The sequence below is a fragment of the Guillardia theta genome (assembly GCF_000315625.1).
Source record: "Guillardia theta CCMP2712 unplaced genomic scaffold GUITHscaffold_105, whole genome shotgun sequence".
Classification (NCBI taxonomy): domain Eukaryota; class Cryptophyceae; order Pyrenomonadales; family Geminigeraceae; genus Guillardia; species Guillardia theta.
In genome coordinates, this window is record NW_005434569.1 from 172,143 (window position 1) to 196,727 (window position 24,585).

Below are 24,585 nucleotides of genomic sequence, written 5' to 3' on the forward strand. Positions count from 1 at the left end.
CCGGTAGTATGGGTTTTTGGATCTGCGATATAAAAAAGTCTTGTCTCGGTCACGTGATGTGTCACGTGACCGGTCAGGTGAGCCTGTCAGCCGGGTCACGGCCCCTGTCAGCCGGCTGACATGTCACGGGCCTGCTGACACGGTCCGCTGACCGGTCACGGCCGCCCGGAGAGATCAGGCCCCCGGCCAATCTCCGGACACTTAGCCTCCTGGCGGGCCTCCAGGGGGTCTGAGGCGGGGCTGAAGGCTGCAGTCGGTCTACTGACGGGCCCGGCCGGCAGGATCCGTCGAGAAACAGGGGGGTCAAGGGAGGTTTTCTTCCCCCCGGGAGAAATGTCCGGTAGTATGGGTTTTTGGATCTGCGATATAAAAAAGTCTTGTCTCGGTCACGTGATGTGTCACGTGACCGGTCAGGTGAGCCTGTCAGCCGGGTCACGGCCCCTGTCAGCCGGCTGACATGTCACGGGCCTGATGACACGGTCCGCTGACCGGTCACGGCCGCCCGGAGAGATCAGGCCCCCGGCCAATCTCCGGACACTTAGCCTCCTGGCGGGCCTCCAGGGGGTCTGAGGCGGGGCTGAAGGCTGCAGTCGGTCTACTGACCGGCCCGGCCGGCAGGATCCGTCGAGAAACAGGGGGGTCAAGGGAGGTTTTCTTCCCCCCGGGAGAAATGTCCGGTAGTATGGGTTTTTGGATCTGCGATATAAAAAAGTCTTGTCTCGGTCACGTGATGTGTCACGTGACCGGTCAGGTGAGCCTGCCTCGACGTGCTCGCTGAGCTCCTCGTGATCTGGCTCTGCTCTCTCCACCATCTTGAGGATCGGCATTGCGGAGATCTCATCGAGCAGTGCTTCCGCCTCTGCCTCGAGATCCTCACCGAGCCCTGGCCCAAAGGTGGTGTTGGGATACACGATGCGGATGCCATCGTAGTCGAGGCTCAGGTTGGACGCGTGGTTTATTGCATCGGCAGGATGCATTTGTGAGCGTTGCAAAGACAAGGCTTTTATAGGTTAAGATTCTTTATTGCATGTTTAGGGCTCAGTGCAATCTAGAAGACAACGTCCAAGGAGAGGTTGAGCAAGCGCCCGACGTAGTCGTGCGTCGAGCGCTTGAAGCGCGCCGCGTTGGTCTGCGTGTAGAGCTCGAGGTAGCGCAGCAGCCACATGTTCTCTGTCGCAATGTCAATGCACCTGCGACGGTCCTCACTGGACAGCCCGGTGACGCCCTCGTAGGTCGTCTTGATGTGACGCTCGAGGTTCTCAACAAACTGTGCAGTCTGTGAGGCAGTGGGGTGCCTGGCATCGATCAGCGTGCGGGCAAGCCTGCGGAGGTTGTTGTGAAAAAGCATGGGCTTAGAGTCCATGGTCTGGTGGGTTGGGGGAGAGGGGAGGGGAGGGAGGGCTTATATAGACCCCAAGAGGGGGGGGGTCAGAGGGGGGATGGGGTCGATTACAAGTTTAATGCATCTTGTATCAACGGTGTATCGCTCAGTGCTTCGTCTTCTTCTGCTTTCCTGGGGATGCGATTCGCATGAGATTCTGGTGGATCGCACGCACGTTTTGCTTATTCTCCCTGTCGGAGAGCGCGGAGATCAGATTCCTGCACTGCGAATGGCACGAATCGATGAGCTCCTTGGTGTTGGGTGCATGCTGTAGCTTGTCGCTCAACTTCTTTGCATTCCTCAGGTTCCTTGCCGTGATACCAGCGTTGATCAACTCGTCCTGATCACCATGCCTCGACACAATGTCGAGCTTCCTGGCGATATCTTCCAGTGTCTGCCTCATATCGATAGGTTCAGACATGATTCTGTAGTGCTTGTGTGTTGCTACGCGGTATTAAATACGATGCAGCGCCGAGTGATATAAGGGTGGAAGAGAACGGCTGGTGTGCGCGTTGGCTCTGACACTGTCTGTTTTGCAGATTGGCACAACCAAGGGCACGGGCGGGGATTGCCTGATCTTGGAGGAGGCAGCCTACTGCGATTCGACCTTTTTCTATGAGACCGTCGCGCCAATCCTATCGATTGGCAGCACCTCCCTGCTCTGCATCTCCACGCTCACCTCCGAAATCAATTTCTACACGAGGCTGATCAAGATGCGCGATCCCGACACTGGCCGCCCGCTCTTTGCCGTCAAGTGCATCGAGCTCGCTTGCCAGCAGTGCAAGGAAGACGGGAAGAGCCATGAGTGTGTGCACATGCTGCATCTCGTTCCGCAGTGGCAGAGCGGGGAGAGGCACAGGAGGCTGAAGGTGGTGATGCAAGACAGGCCCGACCTCATCCAGTCGGAGCTGGCGGGGCTGGCGTTCGATTCTTTGCAGCAGGCGTTCAGGGTGAAGGACATCGAGGCCATGCTGTCGCAGCAGGCGCCCCCGTTTGTTAGCAACCAGAACATCTACCTGGTGGTGGACCCAGCGACGGGTGGCCCGCAGAGTGACTACGCGGTGGTGAGCATCGTGAGGCACAAGGGGTTGATCACGGTAAGTGCAGGGATGTGTGCGTGTTTTATTCTTGCAAACACCAGTGGGATTTCCTTTGCGCGATTCCGCAGGGTTACCAAAGGATGTGTCTGAGGGTGTACTTTTCAAACACATATATCGTGAATCCGATACAGTGCTTCACAACGAAGGTGACAACCATCCAGGCAGCATCTTGGACCTTGCTCATTGTGCTCTTGCGCACGGGGATGTTGTTGGCCAGTGCGAGGAGCTTGATGAAATCACCGTACGTCGGATCCTGGACCATGTGCTCAGGCATGTACCTATGCTGTTGTTGCATGAGGTGCAGGGCATTGATGATGCACACTGGGACCTTGCCGTTTGACGGCATCGTGAAGGTGTTCAGCTCCGAGATAGTCTGGAAAACCTCAGGCTTCAGGTCAACTCCATGTCGATACATATCGAGATAGAGAAGGATTTCGTCGAGGTCCTTGCAGAGTTCCGAGCACTGGGCATCATCCTCGTGCTTCTTCAGTTCGAGCACCAACTCTTGCCATGTGCCCTGGTGTTTGATCATCGTTTCCCAGATCATGGTCTTCTCGGGGATGTTGAAGCTGGTGCAGGAAGCGACGATCAACAGGACCACCTTAGTGTCGTGAATCAGTGGCTGAAGGTCAGCATTGCAGATACTCTCCCTGTTGTACTCCAGGTGGAGCACAACCTTGCAAATGTCACGTTCTGCATCGTCAATGGTGCTCGCAAGAAAGGACGTGAAGTCTTTCAGACCCGATATCATGGTTAACTGAATCGGGTCTGCAAGTTTAAATACCAGGCGTTGCCATGCTCATGAGCATTGATACATCTCCTGGATCTCCTGCTCGAAGGTGATGGTGGTCTTGAGTTCGTCTCGGAGGAAGTTTGGGATCACAGTGCTGTCGATCGCCTTGAAAAACACGGGGGCCTTGTATCCGCAGAGGGGTTGGAGGGTGACGTCGGCTTCCTCGATGACGTAGGGCTTTGTGAATGTCTCCTTGAGACCCATGTCAACGTTGAGCAGCAAGATCAGCACACACCGCGCCATGTGCTCGTTCCTGCTGGCGATGTCGAGCAATTTGGAGGGGAGCGGGTCTTTCAATATGTTGGCAAGCCTCTGTGCAGATTCCCGGCAGAGCTTCATTGTTGTCTTCATGTCGTTGTTGTAGAGGATATGGAAGAGGATGTCTCTCTGTGGCACTGACATTCTTGCCGTTGCAGATTGTCGGGATGGACGTCCTCTCCGGATGCAAGGGTGAACGCTTCCTTTTGATGCATTTTTTAACCTCTTGCACTGCAGAGCCAGACAAGCAGTTCGATCTCCTCGCCGAGCACATGCAGCGCCTGAGGGATTGCAACACGGCCTTTGTGGTATCCGAGATCATTGTCATGGTGGAGCGGAACCTTGGGTTCGAGGCGGAGTATCACCAGCGCCATTTCAACGGCATGAAGAATGTGAGATTCAGGGTTGACCACAAGGCCCAGCGCTACGGCGTCCTCACCACGCATGAGATCAAGCATGCGATGTGCACGATGCTGAACTCACTGCTGAGGGAGGGGAGGGTGCATCTCTGGGAGAATTTCGTGAGCCGCGATCCGAGGGGCATGAAGCGTCGGCTTCGCGAGCAGCTGGAGATCTACTCCTACCAGTTCAAGAGCGCGGCCAGTGTGTTCAACAAGGATCAGATGGCGCTCAGTGGAAAGGTGGGAGGCATGAAGGATGACGTCTGCATCGCACTGCAGCTTGCGTGCTATTACAGCTCGAACCCAGAGTTTTACGCGTAGATTTATTCAATTCGAGTTCAATATACTCCATGCCTTGAAGAATTCCATGCATTGGTGTGCGTCGAAGTGCTCCATGATCGCCTCCAGTATGAATGGTCTCAATATGTCCTGGTTGTTGTTGCAATTCTCGTAGATGCATTGCAGGAACCCGCCGATGGCATCCCGCAGGTGTATATCGTTCTGGATGCATGCCTTGCAGATCTTGACAAACACCATCGTCAGTGCGTAGAAGTCCGTGGCCTCCAGGTCGTGGTAGGTGAAGGCATTGGCCCTGCACACGATGGGATAATCCATGGTGTTCTTGGTCATGCAGGATATCTTGAGCTTGATGGATTCGGGGCAAAGGGTCGGATTGGGCAGGTGGGATATTGTCCCGTCCTTGTTGTAAGCCTTGGGGTGGAGCTTGGGGATGAAAGCATTCCCCCAGTCGATGAGATAAGCAGAGCCATCCTCGTTGATGACGATGTTGTGGTTTCGGATGTCGTGTGATAGACCGAGAGGGAGTGCAGGCGGGCCAGTTGGCGGCAGATCCTCTGGAAGCTCTCTACTAGCTTCTCCCGCATGTGAGGTTGATAGAATGAGATGAAACGCGGTGTCGGCACCCCGAGGTAGGGGAGGATGGCGTACATGATTCGGTTGTATTCCTTCTTTAACATCCCAAATCCCGACCAGGTGCCAATGTGGTCCCTCTCTCTGTAGTCAGAGAGTTGATCGAGAAGGTATCGGTTGATCTGGGTCTCTTCCATGAAGAGCGTTGGGCTTGAAAAGAGCTTGATCACCAAGGCATGCCCCTCCTGCTTGGCAAGGAAGCACTTCCCGGAGACCCCCTCCCCGAGGTAGAAGAAGCGGATGCCTCTGAGATCCCGCATCTGCCTGCTGTGGCGGACAACCTCGAGCAGTATGGTGTATGTCTTCTTGGTGTTGTGGAGCTCCGTGTGGCGTATGCGTGGGAGGGGGATGGATTCGGACATTCGATGGAAGCCCCCCACGTGCGGTCCCCTTTTAAAGGCCCCTCCCCTGTGGTTGACTAATTCTAATATCTAGTTTTAATCTATGTGTCATTATGACTGTCGCGATGATGAGCTTCAGTACCTCCCTCAGGAGGAATACCGGGAAGCTCACGAGGAGGCCTATGACGTAGAGGAGGAAGAATATGATGATGTAGATTGGTATGACCCGCCAGATATTCAGCGTGCCGCAAACCAATTGTGCGTTGATCATGTCTTCTTGGTATGCATCGATGATGGCTGCCTTGACAGATATGTGCCGGTTGAGCGAGGTGAACTGAACCGCGGCCGGGAATCCAGCGATGGACGCCCCCAGAGACCTGCAGAGGTCGGTAGAGATGAAGCAAGTCCACCATGCGATCTCGGATTCCCACGTGTTGAATTCAAACGGCGCGTCGCTGCAAGGGATGATGCATGCCTCCCTATTGACCACCGCCGGGTCGTTGAGGCACCCCGGTGAGGTCTGCAGGCTGTCGGGGAAGCGGAAGGACGAGGGGAAGAACACGTTGGCAATATCCACAAAGTCCTGAATGAAGCACGTCGGGATCATCGGTGCGCAGAAGGGGGAGACACCAAAGGCGTAGTAGCTGGTGATGACTGGGTACGTGCCCCAGAGGAATGTGCTCACGTAGGGGATCTGGAAGGCAGTGATCACCGCAGTGGTCCCCGCGAGCAGTATCCCTACGACGATGCCGGAGACCAGCAGTGTGTACTTGTGCTTGGAGCACAGCATCACGGCCGACCGGTCGCACCGGAGGAAGTCTTGCAGGAATCCAGGCGATGCCATGAGCGCATTGTAGAAGAACTGCCGATTGAACGGCGTGTGCTCCAGCGCGGATACGACAGTGAAGACCATCGTCGAGATCCAATCCCCGTTGACGGGCCTCTGCAGCGGTGGCACAGTCTTGGTCTGCGGCAGGCCGCTTAGGGGCCAGCTGCCTGAAACCACCTTGCGGGGGCTGGCGGCGAGGAGGGAGCCCTGGGTGTAGAAGAGTGTGACGTTGCCAAAGGCGTTCCTCGTCAGCGTCAGTGTGTTGGACAGCAGCGCACACGACCCGAGGGTCTGCGGGATGTCGTAATTCACGGGCCATGCAAAGGGGCTGTCCACCCAGGCGTTGCTGGTCGCCGCCCCAACTGGCTCGACGATGCCGTCATTCAGGGAGGTGGAGGCGGTGAACCGCTTCACCTCGCTCCTCTGTGTCTGCCATGAGGTCTGCAGCAGGTGCCTGCCGATGGATGCGTTGGTGATGTTCTCGAGGAGGTGCATGGCAAAGGGCCCCTCGGCAGCGATGCTGAGGATGTGCTTCATCGCCAGCTGGTTCTGGATCGCCAGCGGGCCGTCTACCCCCGAGCGGTTGAAGTGGGAGGAGAGGCCGTGGAGGATGTTGAGGAGGAGGAGCGTCGTCTCGCTGATGTTGTCACCGTGGATGTACATCCCGCCGTCGATATCTATGCGATAATGAAGGCTGTTGTTCCTCTTCGTGCCGTGGATTGCGATCTCGTAGTAGAGGTCGTGGAACACCCTCGTCCACACGTGGTAATAGCGGTGCAAGCGCTGGAAGATGCTGGTCTGCATGCCAAGCTCCAGCACGAGGGTGGGATTGTACAGCAGCAGCAGGAGGGCGGTGGGATCATTCCCTATGGTCTCCATCAGGTCGGTGAGGCTCACGAACATGTTGGGAGGGATGCGATCCTCGATGCCGTGCCGCCTTGCAACATCGTAGGTTGCAGCGAACCTGGTGATGCAAGAGACAAACACGCGGGTGGTGCGGTTGGAGAGGAGGTATTCGTCGTAGGCGTCCATGCAGGTGGCGTCGTGGCTGTAGAACTCTGGGGAGTCCAAACCGAGGAGGCGGCGGCCGTAAGGGCCCGAGGCGCCGGCGCCAGACATGCCGCTGATGCCAATGGAGACGAGCATCGGTGCAAAGCTGAAGAACGAGCTGAACACGCTGTAGCAATACACCTGGTCGTAGTTGCTGTTGTAGCAAGGTGTGGCGAGGAGGTTGTTGTAGCTTATCGTGTAGGTTGCGCTGGAGGATGCCGAGAACCCACCCATGGAGGTGGTCACCTGCGCAAGGCAGAGGCCGGAGAGCTTCGGTGCCACCGCCTTGGTGACATCGCTGTTGGAGCAGCCCTGTGGGTCCACCCGCGTGAGGAAGCAAGAGCAAGAGCCGTAGGTCTTCCCGGGTTGCAGGATGCACATCGGCTGCGTTGTGCACTGTGCACACGGGATGTTTCCAAAGGTCGGCTGTATGTCGCTGTTCATGAAGACGCAGGTGGCATCGATCTGGTTGACACACTGCTCGTGCGTCATGCACGGCGTCTCGTAGGTCTGCATCACGTTGCACATGCACTGTTTCCGTATGGGATCGCACCCGTACCTTGCCACCGTGCTGGTGGATCCGCCGTAGGGGCATGCGTCGCACACCATCGTGTCCGACCCGCTCGAGGCCGTGGCGCGAAGGCAGGTGTCCGAGGCGGAGCAGGAGAGGCGGGCCCCGTCGCTCACGCTGGTGATGTAGCTGGCCCAGCAGCGGGTGGGCGTCGGCAGGGTTCCATCTTCCGCCTGCGGTGGGAAGGCATTCCCAATGTCACATTTGAGGACATTCCTGGCATTGCAATCGATGGACTTGAGCTTGTTCCCGACATCCAGGTATATCTGGTAGACGATCCAGGTGAAGGGCTTGATCCCGATGATGCTGATGTCATGGATTGTCTTGAGGGCATTCCCGATGCCCGTACACACGTCACCTACAAAGTGCAGGATGGGGCAGATGACAGGGAAGAAAAAATTGTTCAGGAACCAGTTGATGATGGTGCAGATGATCTTGATGATCTTCATGAGCTGATCCCCAAAGGGAGCGGAGCGTATGAGCTCAAACACCATGTTCCCGATCTGCTCAAACAGCACCCTTGCCTCGTTGATGAACATGTTGAACCAATGCATCACCTGTGGCATGACCTGATCGGAGTTGATGCCTAGCAGCAGCTGCATGAAGTTGAACCCCATCATCCCTGCGTAGAAGACGAGCTTGACAATGGTCTGAACGATCTGCCTCAGATCCCCAAACAGCTTGTAGATAGGGACAAGAAACTCTGCCGCGCACTGCTTCTTCATGTTGTTGTTCTGTGCGATCACCGCCTGAATCTCCTGTGTGGTGTAGACCGAGGAGCACGCCTCGCTGCTCACCGACTGGTAGAAGTCCAGCACCGTCTGCGTCACAAAGGCCTGGTTGGATATGCTGTAGGCCGACGGGTTGTAGAGGAAGCGTGATTCAACGCACACCCCCGCGGCCTTGCAGTTGGCAGCCTGTATCCTCTGCAGGAGGCTTGCGACGTGCGTTGAGAGGTTGTTCATCGTAGAGTCGAGCGTCCATATGCGTATGGGGATCATCGTGCTGGTGGTTGGGGCCGCGGACATGGCATCGCGGCACGCACCGAAGCGCTGCTTAGGGTCAAGCCAGGTCTCTTTCGGGATGGATCCGTAGCACTTCCTGTTGGAGTAGGGTTTGGAGTACCGGTCGCTGTCGGAGCAGAAGACCCATTCCCTGTCCCAGAACTTGCTGTCATTCACGGGATTGGGCGGCGCCGGGGTGGAGATGGAGGCGCTGCTTTGTATCTGGAAGAGCGAGGTGAAATCCTGCAGGTAGGCCTGCAGGAAGCTGTCGACGGTCCACTTGCTCGGGTCGATGGCGTTGTCGAGCAACGGGCAATCGATGGAATTGCCACAGATCTGCCTTCGGAGGTCCTGTGCCATCGTGCGGGAGAGGGAGAGCCTCACGGGAACCCCAAAGCTTGTGAATTGTCTCATGCTGCTGGATACGGGGTTCCTGGCGTTGTCGGTTCTGTCGACGTAGGATCTGAGCTGTGGCGAGGGCTGGCACTCCTGGAATGTCCTCCTATGGTTGGCCTGGAATTGCGTGACAAAGTCCGTTGGGGATGGAACGTCGAGGGCGTGCAAGGAAGTGCTCGTCACTGGCTTCCCCGCGATGAGGGCTGTGGTGCTGCACTCGAGGTGTGAGAAGTTGTACCGGTGGCATCTCCCCCCGATGGGAACGGTGCTTGGGACGCGGACGAGGCGCCCTGTGTGGCATTCCCCTCCCGCGTCCAGGGTGGTGATGCCGGCATCCGCCGTGATGCTCACAGGGAGATACCTGAGCTGGAACTCCCTGAGACGATCGTGGACGGGGCAGTCTGTGTTCTGTGCCGCACTCCCTAGGTCGGTGCCGTCGCGGAGGACGCCCTTGGTGTTGGGCCAGTCAAGGCTCCGCTTGCATCCCTGCGTTCCCGCGTAGCTCTGCTTGGTCTTCCATTGGTTCCCCGTGAGGAGATCGACCGTCTGGTACAGCCCACAGCTGCTCGCCGTGTCGGTGGTGAGGAAGGAGCAGTCCGACTTCGAGGAGCAGCTGCAGATCTCGCTCACGAAGAATGGGTCTGCGAGGTCTGGGATCGTGGTTCCAAAGGGCTGCATGGGGTTGGACATCCCGTTCCCTACCGTGCCGCCCATCTGGTTGGTCTCCGAGAACATCGTCGCTGCACGGGGCCCGTAGGGTGCCTTGGGGCGGAAGGACTGCGACGATCCTCCCCAGTAGTGCATCTCCCTCACAGGGCAGTCCCAGGATACCGCCCCGTTCTGCGATGCGCTGCCAAGCTCGGCCGCATTCAGATCGTAATCCGAGCGGGAATCGATGGCGTAGGTCTTAAGCCAATCGAGGTTGTTGGATGCGCATGGGTCGATCCCTGGGGTGCTCGGGGAGGTATCCGCATTGGTTGCATAGGCAAGGGGCAGGCATTTCGGCAGCAGGTTGTGCGTGACGCCGTCGGGCAGCGGGGCGAGGTCGGCGACGAGGAGCGACCCCCCGATGTCCATCTGCGACTGCTTCAGGATGCCAAACTGTGGCGAGCGGGCCTGGAATGCAGGGTTTGGATTCGAGCCAAAGATGCCCGAGTAAGGCATGGAGGTGGCCGGGCGTGTATAGAGATCCTCCATCGTCGTCCCGGACCCGCCGCCAAAGCTTCCCTGCTCGTGCAGGCAGGTTGTGTTGACGCGAATCCCGCGGTTGCAGAGATTGTTGCCTGCAGTGCTCAGGATGTCGATGCGGGATGGGGGCTGGTTGTTCTTTGTGATGCACTGGGCATAGACCAGGGAGTTGTACTCCGTGCAGGCGGAGATCCCGGTCTTGCAACCCCCGCTGATGACGGTGCTGAACTCATTGGGGAGCACCACCGTGTCGCAGGCATCCCTGATGTTGAAGCCCCCGCCCAGCCATGGGTTGAGCGAGAGCACGTAGCCGTCGAAGGTCCTGTAGCAAACGGCCTCGGATTGCAGCGTCTCCTCGCAGCGCATATCGCTCAGCACCCAATCGAGGTATTGATCTCGCGACGGCCTCGCAGCCTTGGCCCAGTGCAGGCTGTGCATCGAGGTCACCTGTGCAGCCGTGAGCTTGGTTAGCACGGATTGCTCGAGGTCAGCGACGCTTGCAGACTTCCGCTTGTACTGCGCAAGGCACGACTTGAGGCTCTCCCTGTGTGACGCCGGTGTGCATTCGGTGGTCTTGACAATCTGGTTGATGCACTTGTCGAGGGGTTGGAGACGCATGGTCTCGGCCTGTGCCCTGTAGCTGTTCAGCTCGTAGAGGTTCAGCGTTGTGTCGGGATACTTGCTGTTGGTGTCCATGAATGAAAGGCTGAGGAAATCCGGCGTTATCCACAGCTGGTTGTACAGGTCGGAAGGGAGAAGGCCGTTGCCAGACGTGATCTGCCTTGACACAAGAAAGTGCATGAGCCGGAATGCATCCTTCTGTGTATACCCATTGGCCGCTGAGCTCTGCCCTGTGAGGCCGATGTAGTTCCTGTCAGAGCTTGTGAAGCCAAGAACGGATTCGTCGATCCTCCTGTAGCGGTACAGGTGTTTTCCGATATACTTGAGCAACGGCACGCGGGCGCAGTCACTCTTGCAGATCCAGAGGTTGTTCATGATCTCTGCCAATACGCTCTGATTCACCGACCTCAGCGGGCACTTGGAGAGCGCGTCCGTCGCGCTGCTGGCACAGAAGATCTCCGTTGCATTCTGCAGATGCAGGGCAATGGCATGCACGAGGCTGTTGTCGCGGGCAACATTGCAGACCTTGCCAGGGCAGGGGCTCACCGATCCCAGGCTCGTAGAGCAAGAATCGGTGCTGCAGCGTGTAGAGACCCCAGTGGGTCTTGCCCCGTACCGGCTCCAGATGGCCTCGTTGGAGAGGACGGCGAAGTTGGGCTGCTGCCCCGTCCCGGCATACCATGAGTTCAGCGTGCTCTGCACCGAACCCACCGTCTCCGCATCCCAGCCCGTCCATGACAGCAGGTGGCTCTTGTTCACCCCCGTGACATTGAAGCAGTCGACCCAGGCAGGGTACCATCTCGTGCTCGTCCTGGGGTATTCCACAGAGTAGAACTCGTCCGCATTGGGATCGCGGCTCCCCGCCGTCCCGTCGCGATAGAACACGTAGATGTCAACACCCCTGACGGACTGCACAAGGTCGACGGGGGTAGAGAACCCGCCGAGCGACTGGCTGTCTCGCAGGCAGGTGGAGTCGGTGCGCAAGCAGATGTCGCCAGCTGGGTTGGTGACGTCGAGATCAATGGTTGTGAACTGCACCGAGGCCAGCGATGGGTTGACGGCGCTTTGTATGTCCCGCACAAAGAGGAACTGCTTGCAATGCGTCTGCATTGAGATGTTATTCCCACCATTCACCCCTGGGGCGTTGAGGTACGTGTTGGTGCACCTGTCATCCTGCGAAGCATGAAGCAAATCGCAGGACTGCCCCGTGCGTTGGTCGTAGGATGGGGTTGGATTGCAGACATTGATGGAACGGCAGTTCTGCGCAGAGTCACACAGTCGCACCTCGGGATCCTGATCCAGGTTCTTGGTGATCCCAGGCTCGTAACCGGGGAAGTTGCTGTACAGGCATGCGGTGGTTTGCAGCGTGTTGTCCCGTATGAGGCTCTGATACCTTCGGAACAGTGCACCGTTGTATTGCACGTCTCCGTAGGTAAAATCCTCCAGCGGCTCATCTTCACGCAGCACGGAGGACAGGATCGAGTCGAGCTCCGAGTCTAGGAATCGCCGGAAGATATTCGGGAAGTTGTACTGCAGGATGCCGCTGGTGGCATCGAAGTACTGCTTGTCTCGCGAGAGGAAGTCTGTCGCGAAATCCGCCCTCTGGAATGCCAGGTTTGCCCTCGCCGTGCGGTTCACCCCCGAGTTGGCAGCGGCGTATCCCAGGTTGATGTCACCGCTGAGGATGAAGTGCAGGACCTGGGTGAGCAGCGCTGGGATTCCGTCGTCGGCTGGGAGCCCGCCGTCGTCCTGATAGACAGGGTCCGTGTTGGTGATCTTGGTGCTGTCCGAGATGACATCGCTCGAGGTGGTGTATTGGTTGTACGCCCAATCGTGGTTGTAACGGCTCTGGAGCTTGCGCAGCTGCACGTAAGTCAGGTTGATGTACTCAGGGTGCGAGGAATAGCCCATCGCTGCCGTGACGTCGGCCTGCGCCTGCAGCAGCTTCGAGTACAGCGTGTCGTAGATGCTGAGGGCAATCTGGTCTTGGTTCACCACCGCCCGCCTCGATGATTGCAGGTACAGCGCATTGGCCATCATCAGGAATTGCCTCACCGTCGACGGTTGATAGCCCGCGGTGTGTGAGTTCTTCCAGCCCGCACAGGGCACTTGATCGATGTTGCCGGCGATCATGCCGTCGATGTTCACGTCGCCGTCTAGAATGACGCACTGCGCCCACCACTTCATCGGGATCTCCATCTGTGAGGCGTCATCATAAAAGTACAGCGTCATGTAGGGGTAGAAGTAGGTGGGTACCCCGGGCTCGAACTCGTATGCATACCACTGTGTTGCCTCGTTGGTTGATTCGGACTGCGCGTAGAGCGACATCGTATTGTACACATTCGCGATGCACACTGCCTGCTGCTGGTACTCCTCCCAGGTGTTGAAACCTCGCTTGAAACCACGGAGCAGGATATCATTCAACGCGCTTGCCACCTTGTTCCGGTCTGCCAATGCATAGCTGTATTTGTAGTAGCGGCAGAGGGTGCCTACTGCCTGCTCGTTGATGTACGAAGGATTGAACTGACAGGAGGCCTTGAGGACGTCGTAGTCCTCGCATAGCATGCGCGCGATGGGGTTTGTCAATGGGTCCATACGGCATGGGACCCCATCCGTCAGGGTTGTGGAGGAGGTTGACAGATCCACAAGATATCCGGCACTGCCGCAATACAGTGCGTCCTGCAGGGTGTAGGCATCCCTCCTCGTCCCAAGATTCTGCAGGTTGAGCCTGTTGATCAATCTGCCCTGCATCTTGTATCCCATGACATAGAAGTCCTGCAAGAAGCAGATCTGCAGTTCGGAGCACATGGAGAGGGAGAGGGATATGTTCCCAAAGGAGTCCTCACGGTTGTACCCCTGGTAAGGGGCCAGGAATCCCGTCCTCTTCCTCTCCAGGCTGCCGAGCTTGCAGAGCTGCAGGGACCACTTGTTGTCACCCGACGAGACCCAGGTCCTGGTAGTCTCCCCCTGTGCCTCCACCGGCAAGGGGATCCCAAGGCTGTCAACAGTAGTGGATGGATTGCCGACACAGGATGGGAACTGGAACTGGTAGTCCATATCGCAGGTGTGAGGCTCCATCTGCAGGATCCCGCGGTCGAACATGTCGAGCCGTATCTGCGCGTCGGTGAGGTATGGGTCTGTGCTGGGCCATTGGATGTCATCGGGGATATTTGCCAGCGTCGCTGTTGCAGCACCCGCAACCCCGGAGCGGGCGATCAGCTGCTCGTACTCGAACCAGGAGCGGAAGCCGCAGAGCCCGTGCCGGGAGAGGAAGTCCTGCGAGTTCTGCCAGGGTGAATGACCGAGGGTCTCCGTGCCGCATGCCTCCGAATTGACATGCATCTCCACGGGCCACGGGGCGTAGTTCCGCAGCATGACGTGCGGGTCTACACAGGTTCCCATGCCGGTGCAGACCCTTCCGGCGGCACCGCAATGATAATTCTGGTAGCATTCCATTGCCAATGCATTCTGCACTACGCACACCCCGTCCATCTCCTTCCCCTCCGCGTCCGACCATGCCCTCAGGCACTTGAAACCCTCCCCATAGAGTGAGACGCAGTCCCCGTCCGCGGTGCAGGTAAAGAAGTCGGTCTGGCCGCAGTCCCCGTTCCATCCCACCGCCGTGTGATTGGGGAGGCGGTAGCGCTGCAAGTCGGTGCTTGACTGGGGCCAGGATACCGCTGGGAGCATGCCTGGCCACCAGCGGTAGAGCATGCCCGACGATGGGAAGGATTGGTCCGACTGCCGGCCGTTGCTTGGGACATCGCTCCAGCTCGTTGCAGCCGTGGACTGCACAAAGGTGCCAGAGGGGGCGGTGTCTGCCTTGATGGGCTGTGTGGGATCCATCCTCTGCCCGCTGGTCCATCGGCTTTGGAGCCTCACGTTGTTGGTCTCCCACATGGGCATGCCGTAGGATGCCGAGCTGCAGGTGGAGGCGGCACCAAAGTAATTGCGAAGCAGCGTCTCGTTCTGCAGTCTCCGCGTGTCGAGCACGAGGTAGCGCTCGTCGGTGGCAGTGTCATAGTCGACGGACATCCAGGTGTCGAACGCCCTGTATGCCGTCTCCGTGTGCCGGCAGCCGGTGGTGACATGGTAACCCGTCGGGTGGATCCAGTGGCTTGGCCAGTAGTCGAGGAGGGCATCGGCGTGCTCGTTGCTCCCCAGCGCCGTCCCTGCTAGGAGGCCCTCCCCGAGCCTTCCACCGAGGATCGACACCGTCTGCAGGTTGCGCCTGTCGTTGAGAGTCATCTGGAAGGTGTCGATATACTGCTGCTCGTAGGTGTTGATGCTGGATGCGAGGGTCTGCATGTCCGAAGCGGATAGACCTGTGTTCTGCAGCTCCTCGCTCGGAACCACTGTTGGCACGGTCATGGTGGACAGGCGCATGTCGTCGTCGTCGAGGGTGCGCGGATCGATGGGGAGCTGGCAGGTGCCGGTGGTGTCGGACCAGGTGTATCCCTTGCATGCCACACCCTGCAGGCTTGCACAGAGGCACGGGTCGTGGAAGACCCCGTCGCAGTACACAAGGCAGTCCGAGGTTGCGTAGGCATTGGTGCAGCTCACAGAATGAGAATAGGGGCACTTGGAGCTGTCAAAGGTGGCGGAGAGGCCGCCAGATGGCACAATGTCGTAGATCCCATGCAGATTGCAGAGCGAGACAAGCCGCACCTGTGTCACGCATCGCAGCCTCCAGAGATCCACCGTTGTCCTCTGTGATCCTATCTCTGGGTTCGGTGTGGTGGATTGATAGATGGCGTCTACGTGGAGCAGGGCCTCCAGCCGTGCCAGCTCCAGCACGAACCTTGAGCAGAACGCCTCGGTGGACGAGGAGTGAACCGTCCTCGCCATGGGCATCAGATGATCGCGGAAGTGTGCATCCACCCTTGCCAGGTCCTTGACGTAGTCCTTGAACCCATTGCTGGAGTGATCGCTGTTGGTGTCATCGATGCAATCCTCGATGGCAGCACTGGTGTCGGTGTCTGCATTGTACAGTTTGTGCTTTCGGGACGAGGGATTGAGGAACTCCGGGTAGTTCTGCTGTAGGTAATCCATGTTGGCAAGCCTCAACCCAGATGTGCCATGCGTGAGGAGGTCCGCCCAGTCAAAGTCGTAACCCCCCAAGAGGGAGCCCTGCACTCCCACGGCCCACTTGTCCACCTTGGTATCGCTCACAATTCCCCATACATCCGACAGCTGCATATCCGTGCAGACCCAGGTGGGCATCCACACGGCTTCCATCGTACGGTAAACCGCCAACCACTGCGAGAAGGTGGAATAGGACCCTGCAGAGCAGATCGAGTAGAATTCCTGTATTGTTGCGGCGTCCAGAGCGGTCCCCTGCAAAGACGCCGTCTGGCAAACACCCGTGGGAACAGAGCAGCTTGTGCCGTCTGTGGATTTCCAACCGCAGTAGCAGCGGGTGGTGAAAGAGGACAGGTTCAGCCCGTAGGCCCCGTACGATGCCGTCTGCATACCCGTGAGATGAGGGGGCATCGTGTAGGATGTCCCGCTGGCATCCAGGGTGATGCGGTTGCCCGAGGCCGAGGGGAGGATGTCATAGGCGACGGGCCTTACCGTGGATTGGGAGTCCCTGCATCGCTGGCTCTTGGATGGCATGTACCTCACATCCCCTCCCCTGAATCCGTGATAGAACGGCGACTCTGCCTTGGCCTTGGAGAGCAGCGTCTGCACCGTCTCCTCGATGCCGTCAACGTATCCCGAGGAGGGGGTCGCCGTGGCATCGTGCTGGTAGGCGCTGTAGATGGTGTCAAGTGCAAGCCCGTCCAGCGTGCTGTTGAGGGGGAGGACGGCAAAGGTCTGCGAGAGAACGTTGGTGCACACCTGCCAGAGGTTCTGCGACGATTTCGGGTCGAGTATGTCCTCCGTGTCGTACCGGAGGATGGGTTTCGAGGTGTCAAACAGGGACTCATCCTTGGCCTGCGTCTTCTGGCTCTCCGTGAGGTTGGAGGAGTATTCATTGAACATTGTCACATTGGTGTAGATGTCGATGATGTGCTGGTTGATCTTCTCGTAGATGCCCGAGAGCACATCCTCCGTCTCTAGGATGTCAAAGTTGATGCCCTGGATGTCCTTCGAAGTCCAGAGGTCCGGCTCGTTGGCCTTGCAGCAACGGAGGTTGTTCGTTCCGTCTCCGCACTGGCAGCCAAACAGGAGGGTGTTTGTGAGGACATCGCGGAATTGCCTCAGCTTCGCCCTCACCCCATTCTGCACGGCCTGTCGGAGCAGGTTGTTGCTGCTATCGGTGTTGAATCTCTTCAGCGTCTGGATGAAGCTGTGGATGATTGCCATCCTTCCCGGCCCGCCGCAGGAGAAGGGGGAGACCTGCGGGCAGCATGCGTCTTGGGCGGGGTCGCAGCCTGCCGATGGAATCTGGAATGTGCGATCCAGGGTGGAGGATCGGTAGTACTGAAGGACCTGAAGCGAGCGCGATCCGCCCGACGGCCAGAGCTCGGCTGCGGAGAACGGCCCTAGGAAGTAACAGTCGAAGAGCTGGTGGATGACATCCCCCTCCATTGAGAAGAAGTTGAGGTCCAGCTCTGTGTTGGACCAGCCCAGCACCTCGGGTGTGAATAGCGCCCTGGCCTCCGCCGCCACCGCATCGTACTCGTCCTGAACGGACTGGTACAGGGCCTGCGATCCGGGCACGTAGCTCACCGCATGCAGCGAGGCGATCGGGACGCGGTTGCTCGTCCTCCCCGACCAGATGTATTGCGGGAGCTGGCACTGTGAGGAGAGCGAGGTGCTCAGGCACTGGCTGAACTCGTGGGCAATCGCCGGATTGGGGTTCTGTGCCGGACCCGTGAAGACCTCGCAGCCATCGATGTCTGCATAGTCCGCATTGTCGGAGGAGAAGCTTGCGATGCTATACAGGAAGTAATTCACACGGCTTGTGTTCATCAGGGTGAGGTAGCCGAGGAGGCAGGCATCCGTTCCGGTTCCCACGCGCACGGACTCGGAGAAGCAATTCAGCACCGATTGCTGGATGAATGAGGGGTTGTACACATTGTCGATGATGAATCCAAGGTTTTGCAGGTCTGGATAGAGCTTGTAGTTGGAGATGTAGGCAGCCCCCGTGTCCCACACCTTGTTGGCAAAGTTGGATCGGCAGCGCGTGAGCACCGTCCCTGCATCGATCCCCTGACGCTCTAACAAGGGGAGCGTTGGGCGGTAGGTGTCGCAGCTCCCAAACCGCGTGGTGGTAGCCATGCAACGCAGGTAGGCATCCATCCCCTTGCCCGTCGATGGGTTGTATCGGCATGCGTCGACCAGCTCCTGGAACGTGTACGGGTTGAATATGAGGTATGGCTTGCCGTCGGACCTCAGGATCTGCATCACACCGGTGCACCAGAAGGCATGCTCCCGGATGCCCTCACCCCTCCTCGCGCTGTTGATGTGGTGAGCATAGTCCCCGCACGCACACTTTGCAATGGTCGTCGTTGTGATATCCGGCAGCTTGCAGTGCTTCTCGTCGATGGTCTGCAGCACATCCATGAACCCGTAGACCACGCCTCGCATGTAGCTCAGCGTCGCATCCGCGGAGTGGTACAGCGGTGAGAGGTTCAGCGTAAACCCCAGGTCGATGAAGCGGCTGGCCACCTGCGAGGCCGCGTTGTTTAGTGTGGAGGAGCTGCCGCCAAGGGCAAACGATTGGACGTCCTGCCCAAACACCTGAGTGAGGCAGACGCCTGTCATGTCTGCCGTGGCCGATTGTATGTCGGCATTGCTGATGACCATCTGCATGTTGCCAAACAGATCGGTGTTCAGGATCCCCAGCACGCTGTTGGTTGTGCATACCATGATCTTTTGTGTCACGGTTGCTATGTAGATAGGCAGTATCAGTATCTGTGAGAACATGTTTGTGATGCTAGCCATAGACAGGGTCGAGCGCGCATTGAAGCTGGGGTCAAAGGGGACGAGGGAGACAGCCTGTGAGCTCAGGATCTGCTGCGCCTTCATCGTGATGCCGTTGATCAGCGAGGCGATCATCCCCACGGTGGTGACAATGATGTCCTTGGCCTCGCACATGGTGGAGGCGAAGACCTCGTCGGGCCACTCGATCCTCACCACACCGTTGAGCTGTCCCGTGCTTGCATCGACAAGGAGCTTCATGTTCTGTGAGAAGATCATGTAGATACTCTGTAGGATCGTGAGGATCTGTCTTGTGACCATCTCTGCCGACGCCCCGATGGCGCAGAGTGGGCGTTGGTAGTTCACCGTCGTCCCTATGCAGTTGGCAACCGCGCACTGCGATGCCGCATAGCAGAGCCTCTGCACAGTGGGGTATCCCATGCATCCCGTGCAATCGTCAACGCTGCAGTTCTTCTTGAGCGTTGTCAGGATCTGGTAGGCAGTGCTGAATGCCCTCTGCCCCGCCCACACACCGGAGGCGATATTCAGGCGGATGTCGGAGAGCCACGTTGTTGTCACCCTCTCGTTTGCAATCGCGAAGATGGTCATGGACGATTGCTGCGAGGGCCCGTTGTATCCAGAGAGGGAGTTCTGCGACATCTTCGGTGTCTGGCGTATGATCTGGTTGTCCTGTGTGATGGATATCTTGGGGTTCGCCACGGTGGCCAATCCCAGGGTTGTCGCAAGGTTGGAGCTCATCCCCGTGGGGTGGCAGGTGAGGACGTCCACGTTCCGATCACAAACCCTGACGCTGTAGCCATCCGTAATGGGGAACAGCGCTATCCCACTGCAGGAGGGGTCCAGGCATGTCACATAGGGGGTGTCGATGGTCGAGAAGATGTTCTGATTGTCAGAGCACTGCTGGATTGTGTAGGCAGAGGTCTTCAGTGCTACGAGCTGCGCGAACTTCTTCGTGTCAAGATAGATGTGAATGCAGACCCATGCCGTGGAAGGGTTGCCATTGATGGTCTGTATGGTGGTTCCTTCTATGAAGATATCCGCAATGTCGTCGCTTGGGAAGACCACCATATCCTCGATGGTGTAGAGATCGGTGAGGAGTATCGGGTTCTGTGACGCTGGAATGGTCTGCACAAGGGTGTAGCTCTGCCTCTGGTTGCTGATGAGGAAGACGCTGCTCACCGTGGCGGCCACCAGGATGTTGCTCTCACCGATGGAGTCAATGAGATTGATGCTGGCATAGCTCAACCGCATCACCGACGACGACCACTCCTTGCTCTCCGCCACCGAGTAATCGATCGCCTTGTTGGCAAAGGACCCGTCGGTGACGACCGCACTCGTCCGGATCCCCGTCTTGAGGTTCGACGGCAGGCAATACGCCTTGGACACCAGATTCAGCCCGGTGTCAATCCCGGCGATCGCGATGCACCGATCCGGCTGCTGCGGTGGGCCGGAGACGGATATGTCACCGTGGCAGATGCGGTTGCACCCCGAGATCTCAACCATGGTGATGATGTTGAATGGGAGCCTGTTGGTTCCGTAGTACTCGTCGTTGGAGCTGAAGAATCGGCTCTCTATGCTTGTCGTCTGGTTCATCTGGTACACCAGAGGCTTTCCCTGTGAGACCTGCCTCAGGGCCGTGTCGAATGCGTTGTACTCCTCCCCGCACGCCAGATTGCAGAGGTTTGTGTGTGCGCACATCTGGAAGTAATCCACCGGCTCGGGGAGGATCGCCATCACGTAGTCGGAGGTGTAGAAGTTGTCGCATATGCCACTCTTGGGATCGAACGCAATGAAGAGGTAATCAAAGACCGAGCCAATGCTGCTGATGCCACGGTAGAGCTCGGTGAATGTACTGTCGAACGCGGTGGTGATCTTGTCGTTTGTCAGGTTCACCATGAGGCTGCACATCGTGGTGCGGCTCCCTCCTGAGAGCTGCAGAAGATCGCTGATCACCGGTCGGAATGCAACGGGAGCCCAAGGGTAGCAAGAGTCCTTCACATACTGGCTGTAGTCCTTGCCCTGTGCATCTTTGCAGACGCAGGTGACCACAGGGAAGTACACGAAAAACACATTCACAAAATCAAACCCGTCCAGCATGGACGTTGCAAACATTCGGCAGAAATGCCTGAGGGCCGAGGCGGGCGGGTTGGAATAGCCGAGGATCATGCTGGCACCATCGCACATCTCGATGCTGGGCTGCAGGAGATACTGGCTGACGTCGTCGTGCAACCCTGTGAGGACATAGAAGATCCCGGCATCGATGGGCTGGCCGGCGGCTAGCTTCAGGACATACTCCATGATCAGCCTCTCCATGAGATGCAGGAAGAGGATGATGCTGTTGCTGCCAACCCTGACAAAGCTGCCAAATACTCGCACCCATGGGGGCATAGAGAATGTGAGCGTAGAGGTCAGTCTCTTAAGGGGTTTGTTAAAATCTACGGCCGTCAGCACAACGTCCATGAATTTCGGGGCACCGGAGGATTGGTAGGTCTTGATCACACTTGTCCCGATTACCATCTGCTTGATCGAGAGCAGCACCACGTTGTTCTTGCTGAGCTGCTGCCCGAATGTTGCGATCTTTACAAACGACATGTAATACAGAGAGGAGGCGCGCTGGAACGAGCGGAATGCATTGTCCACATTGAGTATATCCTTCCCACATGCCAGCAGCAATGAATGCCCGAATGTTACAGAGGGGCATTCCGTGAATCTGTACCAGTCGCCGGCGCTGAAGACGGCAGGGAAGAGAACGATGATATTAATCGGCAGCCGCATGAATTCGAGCACCCCGGAGAAGCTCTCCGCCAGGCTGCTGCCAATCTCCGGCATCCTTCTCATGCTAGGGCAGAGGAGCCCCTCGCTGAGCATGGATTGTGGGACGAGCTCCTGGAACATCTGCGTTGCCGGGCCCTCGTTTGTGGCGGGGTTCACAAAGTAGACGGCGTAGGCATACCCGCTGTAACCGGCCCTCGGCTGTCTAGTGACGGTATCGAAGCTTTGCATGCTGGACTGCAACACCGTCACGGCGACATTGTACTCGTTAATGTACTCCAGATGCACGACCGACATGTTGTAGAGCGCACCGCAATTGCTCACCGCCTGATTCCCGTTGAAGCCCTCGAACGTCCATGTCATCACCGCCGCCCCTGTCGTCTGCGATTGATCCAGGGAGAATGCATTGAACTTCCAAACCCTGATCATGCCGTAGCTGGAGTCTACGGTGATGGAGAAACCGGCGTTGAGGCCAGCGCAATAGTCCGAGAAGGCCTGGTAGACCTCTGGGTTCGGGTTGGTGGCGTACAGGATCGCCCATTCGCTGGTTGTCGACGGGTTGTAGATCTCGGGGTAGGCCTGGTAGGCATAGGGGATGCCAATCTCGTTGGGTTGCACGGTGCTAGAGCAAGACTTGCTCCCTAGGCATATGTCGTGTGCCGGGATCAGGCCCGGAAGGTCAACAAGCCTGTAGGTGTAGTCGTCCTGCCCGAAGATCCTCGATACCTTCACATTCCACTGCGCCAGGCCGTCTTGGTATGCCGTCAAGACCACATCGCCTGCAAAGACAAAGGGTTGGTAGGTCTCGCGGATCGTCGGTGTGCTGACGTCCTGCGGGAACTGGTAGGCGGGGGTGACATTCAGATCCATCCTCGATGCCACATCCTTGCTGTTCACACAGGTCTGTGTAGCAGGGTCCCAGCTCATCTGCGAGGCGGCATCGGACACCACGCCGTTGACAATCTGGAACCTTGCCTTGGCGGTGGAGGACAGCGAGGATATCAGCGCACCCGCCGAGGAGGTAGCAACGCCGCAGTCTCTCAGGATATACTGCACGGAGTCCCTCCAGTCATTGGCGCCGTAGAGCACGATCCCCTGGTTCACACTCCCCGTCAGGTGGATCCCGATGCAATACGGGTAGCAGGAGAACCCGGTGAAACCAGGGATGCAGGCCGGATCGGGGACACCCGAGAAGGAGCAGTGCGGCATCACGTAGATGGCGGCGTCCGCCTGATTCTGAGCGTTGAGAAGGGAGCTGTCCACCTGTGTCGCACCTTTGATCTGATTCCAGGAGTTGGCAGACACCGTGCTTGCAGAGACCCTGCTCGCGGGCCAGCGCAAAGACTGCACCTCGATCTTCAGCCTCTTGCAGGTGACATACTGGCTGGAGCTCGGAATGGCGAAGCTGACGGGGATCTTCTGCGTTGCATTGGTGGAATTCGCAGCCATCGTCTGGTACTTGTCTCCGTTGACATAGCTCTGCAGGACCTCCTGCATCATCCCGGCGGTGAACTGCACATTGGCACGGGAGAGGTAGGGGACGATGGCACAGGTGATCCTCACCCCCTCCCCGGCAATATCCAGGCACTCGCACCCCAGCATGCCGGTGGAGAAGTGCCCAGCATCGTCTCCCTCGGGGAGCTCCCCGTATTTCACAGCCGCGATGCCGTACGCTGTCTCCACCGGGAACGGCCAGTTGTTGTACGCCACCTCCCTCTGCACCTGCTTGTAGAATATGTTGTACTCCGTCGACCTGCCGTCCGTCACCGCATACATCCCCGGTGTCAGGCCCACGAGCGTGCGGGGGTTGGATCCAAAGAGCGCGGCGCTGTCCGCATCCGTGTAGCTCAGCTGTATCGGGACGGGATCACAAGTAGGTGCAGAGCCGGTGAAGAGCGCCTGCAGGATCACGAGAACGATATCAAGCCAGTTGTCAACGACCTTCCCCATGTATCTCAACCCGGCGGTCATCAGCCCCACCGATGGCCGGATGTCGGGGGCACAGAGGATATGCTGCTGCACTGTGGCCATCGGGAGGCTCTTCCCGTACACGCATCGGTGTGCGGTGATGTAGGGCATCTGCACAAAGAGGTTCAGCAAGGAATTCACGATGCAGTGTATCCCCTTGTAGAGGTTCATGTCACTGAGAGGGAAGCTCAGGATGTCGATCACGGCATTGGCTGCCGAGCAACCGAACCTGATGAACCGCACCATGTAGAGGACCATATCCCGCAGGTCTGCGGCGGGTGTGATCAGGTCGAGGTTCACCATCCCGGGCTCGAAGCACTCCAGCGAGCCCGTGACGTTGGCGATCAGAGGGCTTGCCGCGGGCCCTGCCTGCAGCCCTGCCTTTGGGTTGCTGGCACAGCCCACGACGTTGATGAGATAGTTGCTGATGGAGATCATGATCTGGGTGCAGAAATTAAAGAAGGCCGTGCCGAACCTCGCCAGGTTCCCAAGGTTGGCCATGTCGGCGATGACGGTGGGGAGGAAGATCTGGCTGACGACACCATTTACAATCCACGTGAGGCAGTTGTAGATCGCGAGGATATGCCCGAAGAACATCTCCAGCATCTCCAAGGGTATGACAAACACGAAATGCAGGTACTCCCCAACCCCCGAGTTGTAGACGTCGACAAACGATACCGCGACCCCCGGTGCGAATTCCAGCAGGATCGAGAGGAACGCCATGAGGAGCACCAGGATGCCAAACCAGACCAGGTTCCTCGCGATGTATCCCAGCGACTGCGCAGCGATGTCCGTGTAGAACCCAACAAACGAGAAGACGTTGTCAACAAACGTCCCGAGCACCGACATCGATGCAAGCCTCTTGGTGGGCTGCATCGACCGGTCGGAGAACAGCGTGATCCCCGCATGCACAACGCGCTCGAGCAGCACGAAGCCCAGCACGCATGCGAAGAAGATCAGAAAGTACATCCGGCGGCAACGCGCCGGCAATCACCCCGCCCTTGTGCAAATAGTCCTAAATAGGGGAGGGTGGCCGTCTGATTGAAAATAAAGGGTCTGTCTTCTGCGGTGCGGGGGCAAAAGAGGGAACGC

General features: G+C 58.0%; 5 protein-coding genes across 5 annotated transcripts; 1 reads left to right on the forward strand and 4 right to left on the reverse strand.

Annotated features, from left to right (window-relative positions):
- Positions 1–410: 410 nt before the first annotated feature.
- GUITHDRAFT_117129 (hypothetical protein) lies at positions 411–977 on the reverse strand (the record flags this gene model as incomplete). Its single annotated transcript, XM_005823626.1, has 2 exons — positions 411–420; positions 745–977. The coding sequence occupies 2 exons, from the start codon at positions 975–977 to the stop codon at positions 411–413; spliced, it is 243 nt and encodes an 80-aa protein (XP_005823683.1).
- Positions 978–1,048: 71 nt separating this feature from the next.
- Positions 1,049–1,363, reverse strand: GUITHDRAFT_117130 (hypothetical protein; the record flags this gene model as incomplete). Its single annotated transcript, XM_005823627.1, has 1 exon — positions 1,049–1,363. The coding sequence occupies one exon, from the start codon at positions 1,361–1,363 to the stop codon at positions 1,049–1,051; it is 315 nt and encodes a 104-aa protein (XP_005823684.1).
- A 124-nt stretch (positions 1,364–1,487) lies between these two features.
- On the reverse strand, positions 1,488–1,802 carry GUITHDRAFT_145558 (hypothetical protein; the record flags this gene model as incomplete). The annotated part of the gene is made up of 1 exon (XM_005823628.1): positions 1,488–1,802. The coding sequence occupies one exon, from the start codon at positions 1,800–1,802 to the stop codon at positions 1,488–1,490; it is 315 nt and encodes a 104-aa protein (XP_005823685.1).
- A 292-nt stretch (positions 1,803–2,094) lies between these two features.
- On the forward strand, positions 2,095–4,254 carry GUITHDRAFT_145559 (hypothetical protein; the record flags this gene model as incomplete). Its single annotated transcript, XM_005823629.1, has 6 exons — positions 2,095–2,478; positions 2,550–2,627; positions 2,843–3,109; positions 3,146–3,233; positions 3,321–3,562; positions 3,691–4,254. 6 exons carry the CDS (start codon positions 2,095–2,097, stop codon positions 4,252–4,254), a joined length of 1,623 nt encoding a protein of 540 aa, XP_005823686.1.
- A 6-nt stretch (positions 4,255–4,260) lies between these two features.
- On the reverse strand, positions 4,261–24,462 carry GUITHDRAFT_117136 (hypothetical protein; the record flags this gene model as incomplete). The annotated part of the gene is made up of 4 exons (XM_005823630.1): positions 4,261–4,801; positions 4,882–5,168; positions 5,458–11,023; positions 11,072–24,462. 4 exons carry the CDS (start codon positions 24,460–24,462, stop codon positions 4,261–4,263), a joined length of 19,785 nt encoding a protein of 6,594 aa, XP_005823687.1.
- Positions 24,463–24,585: the final 123 nt, after the last annotated feature.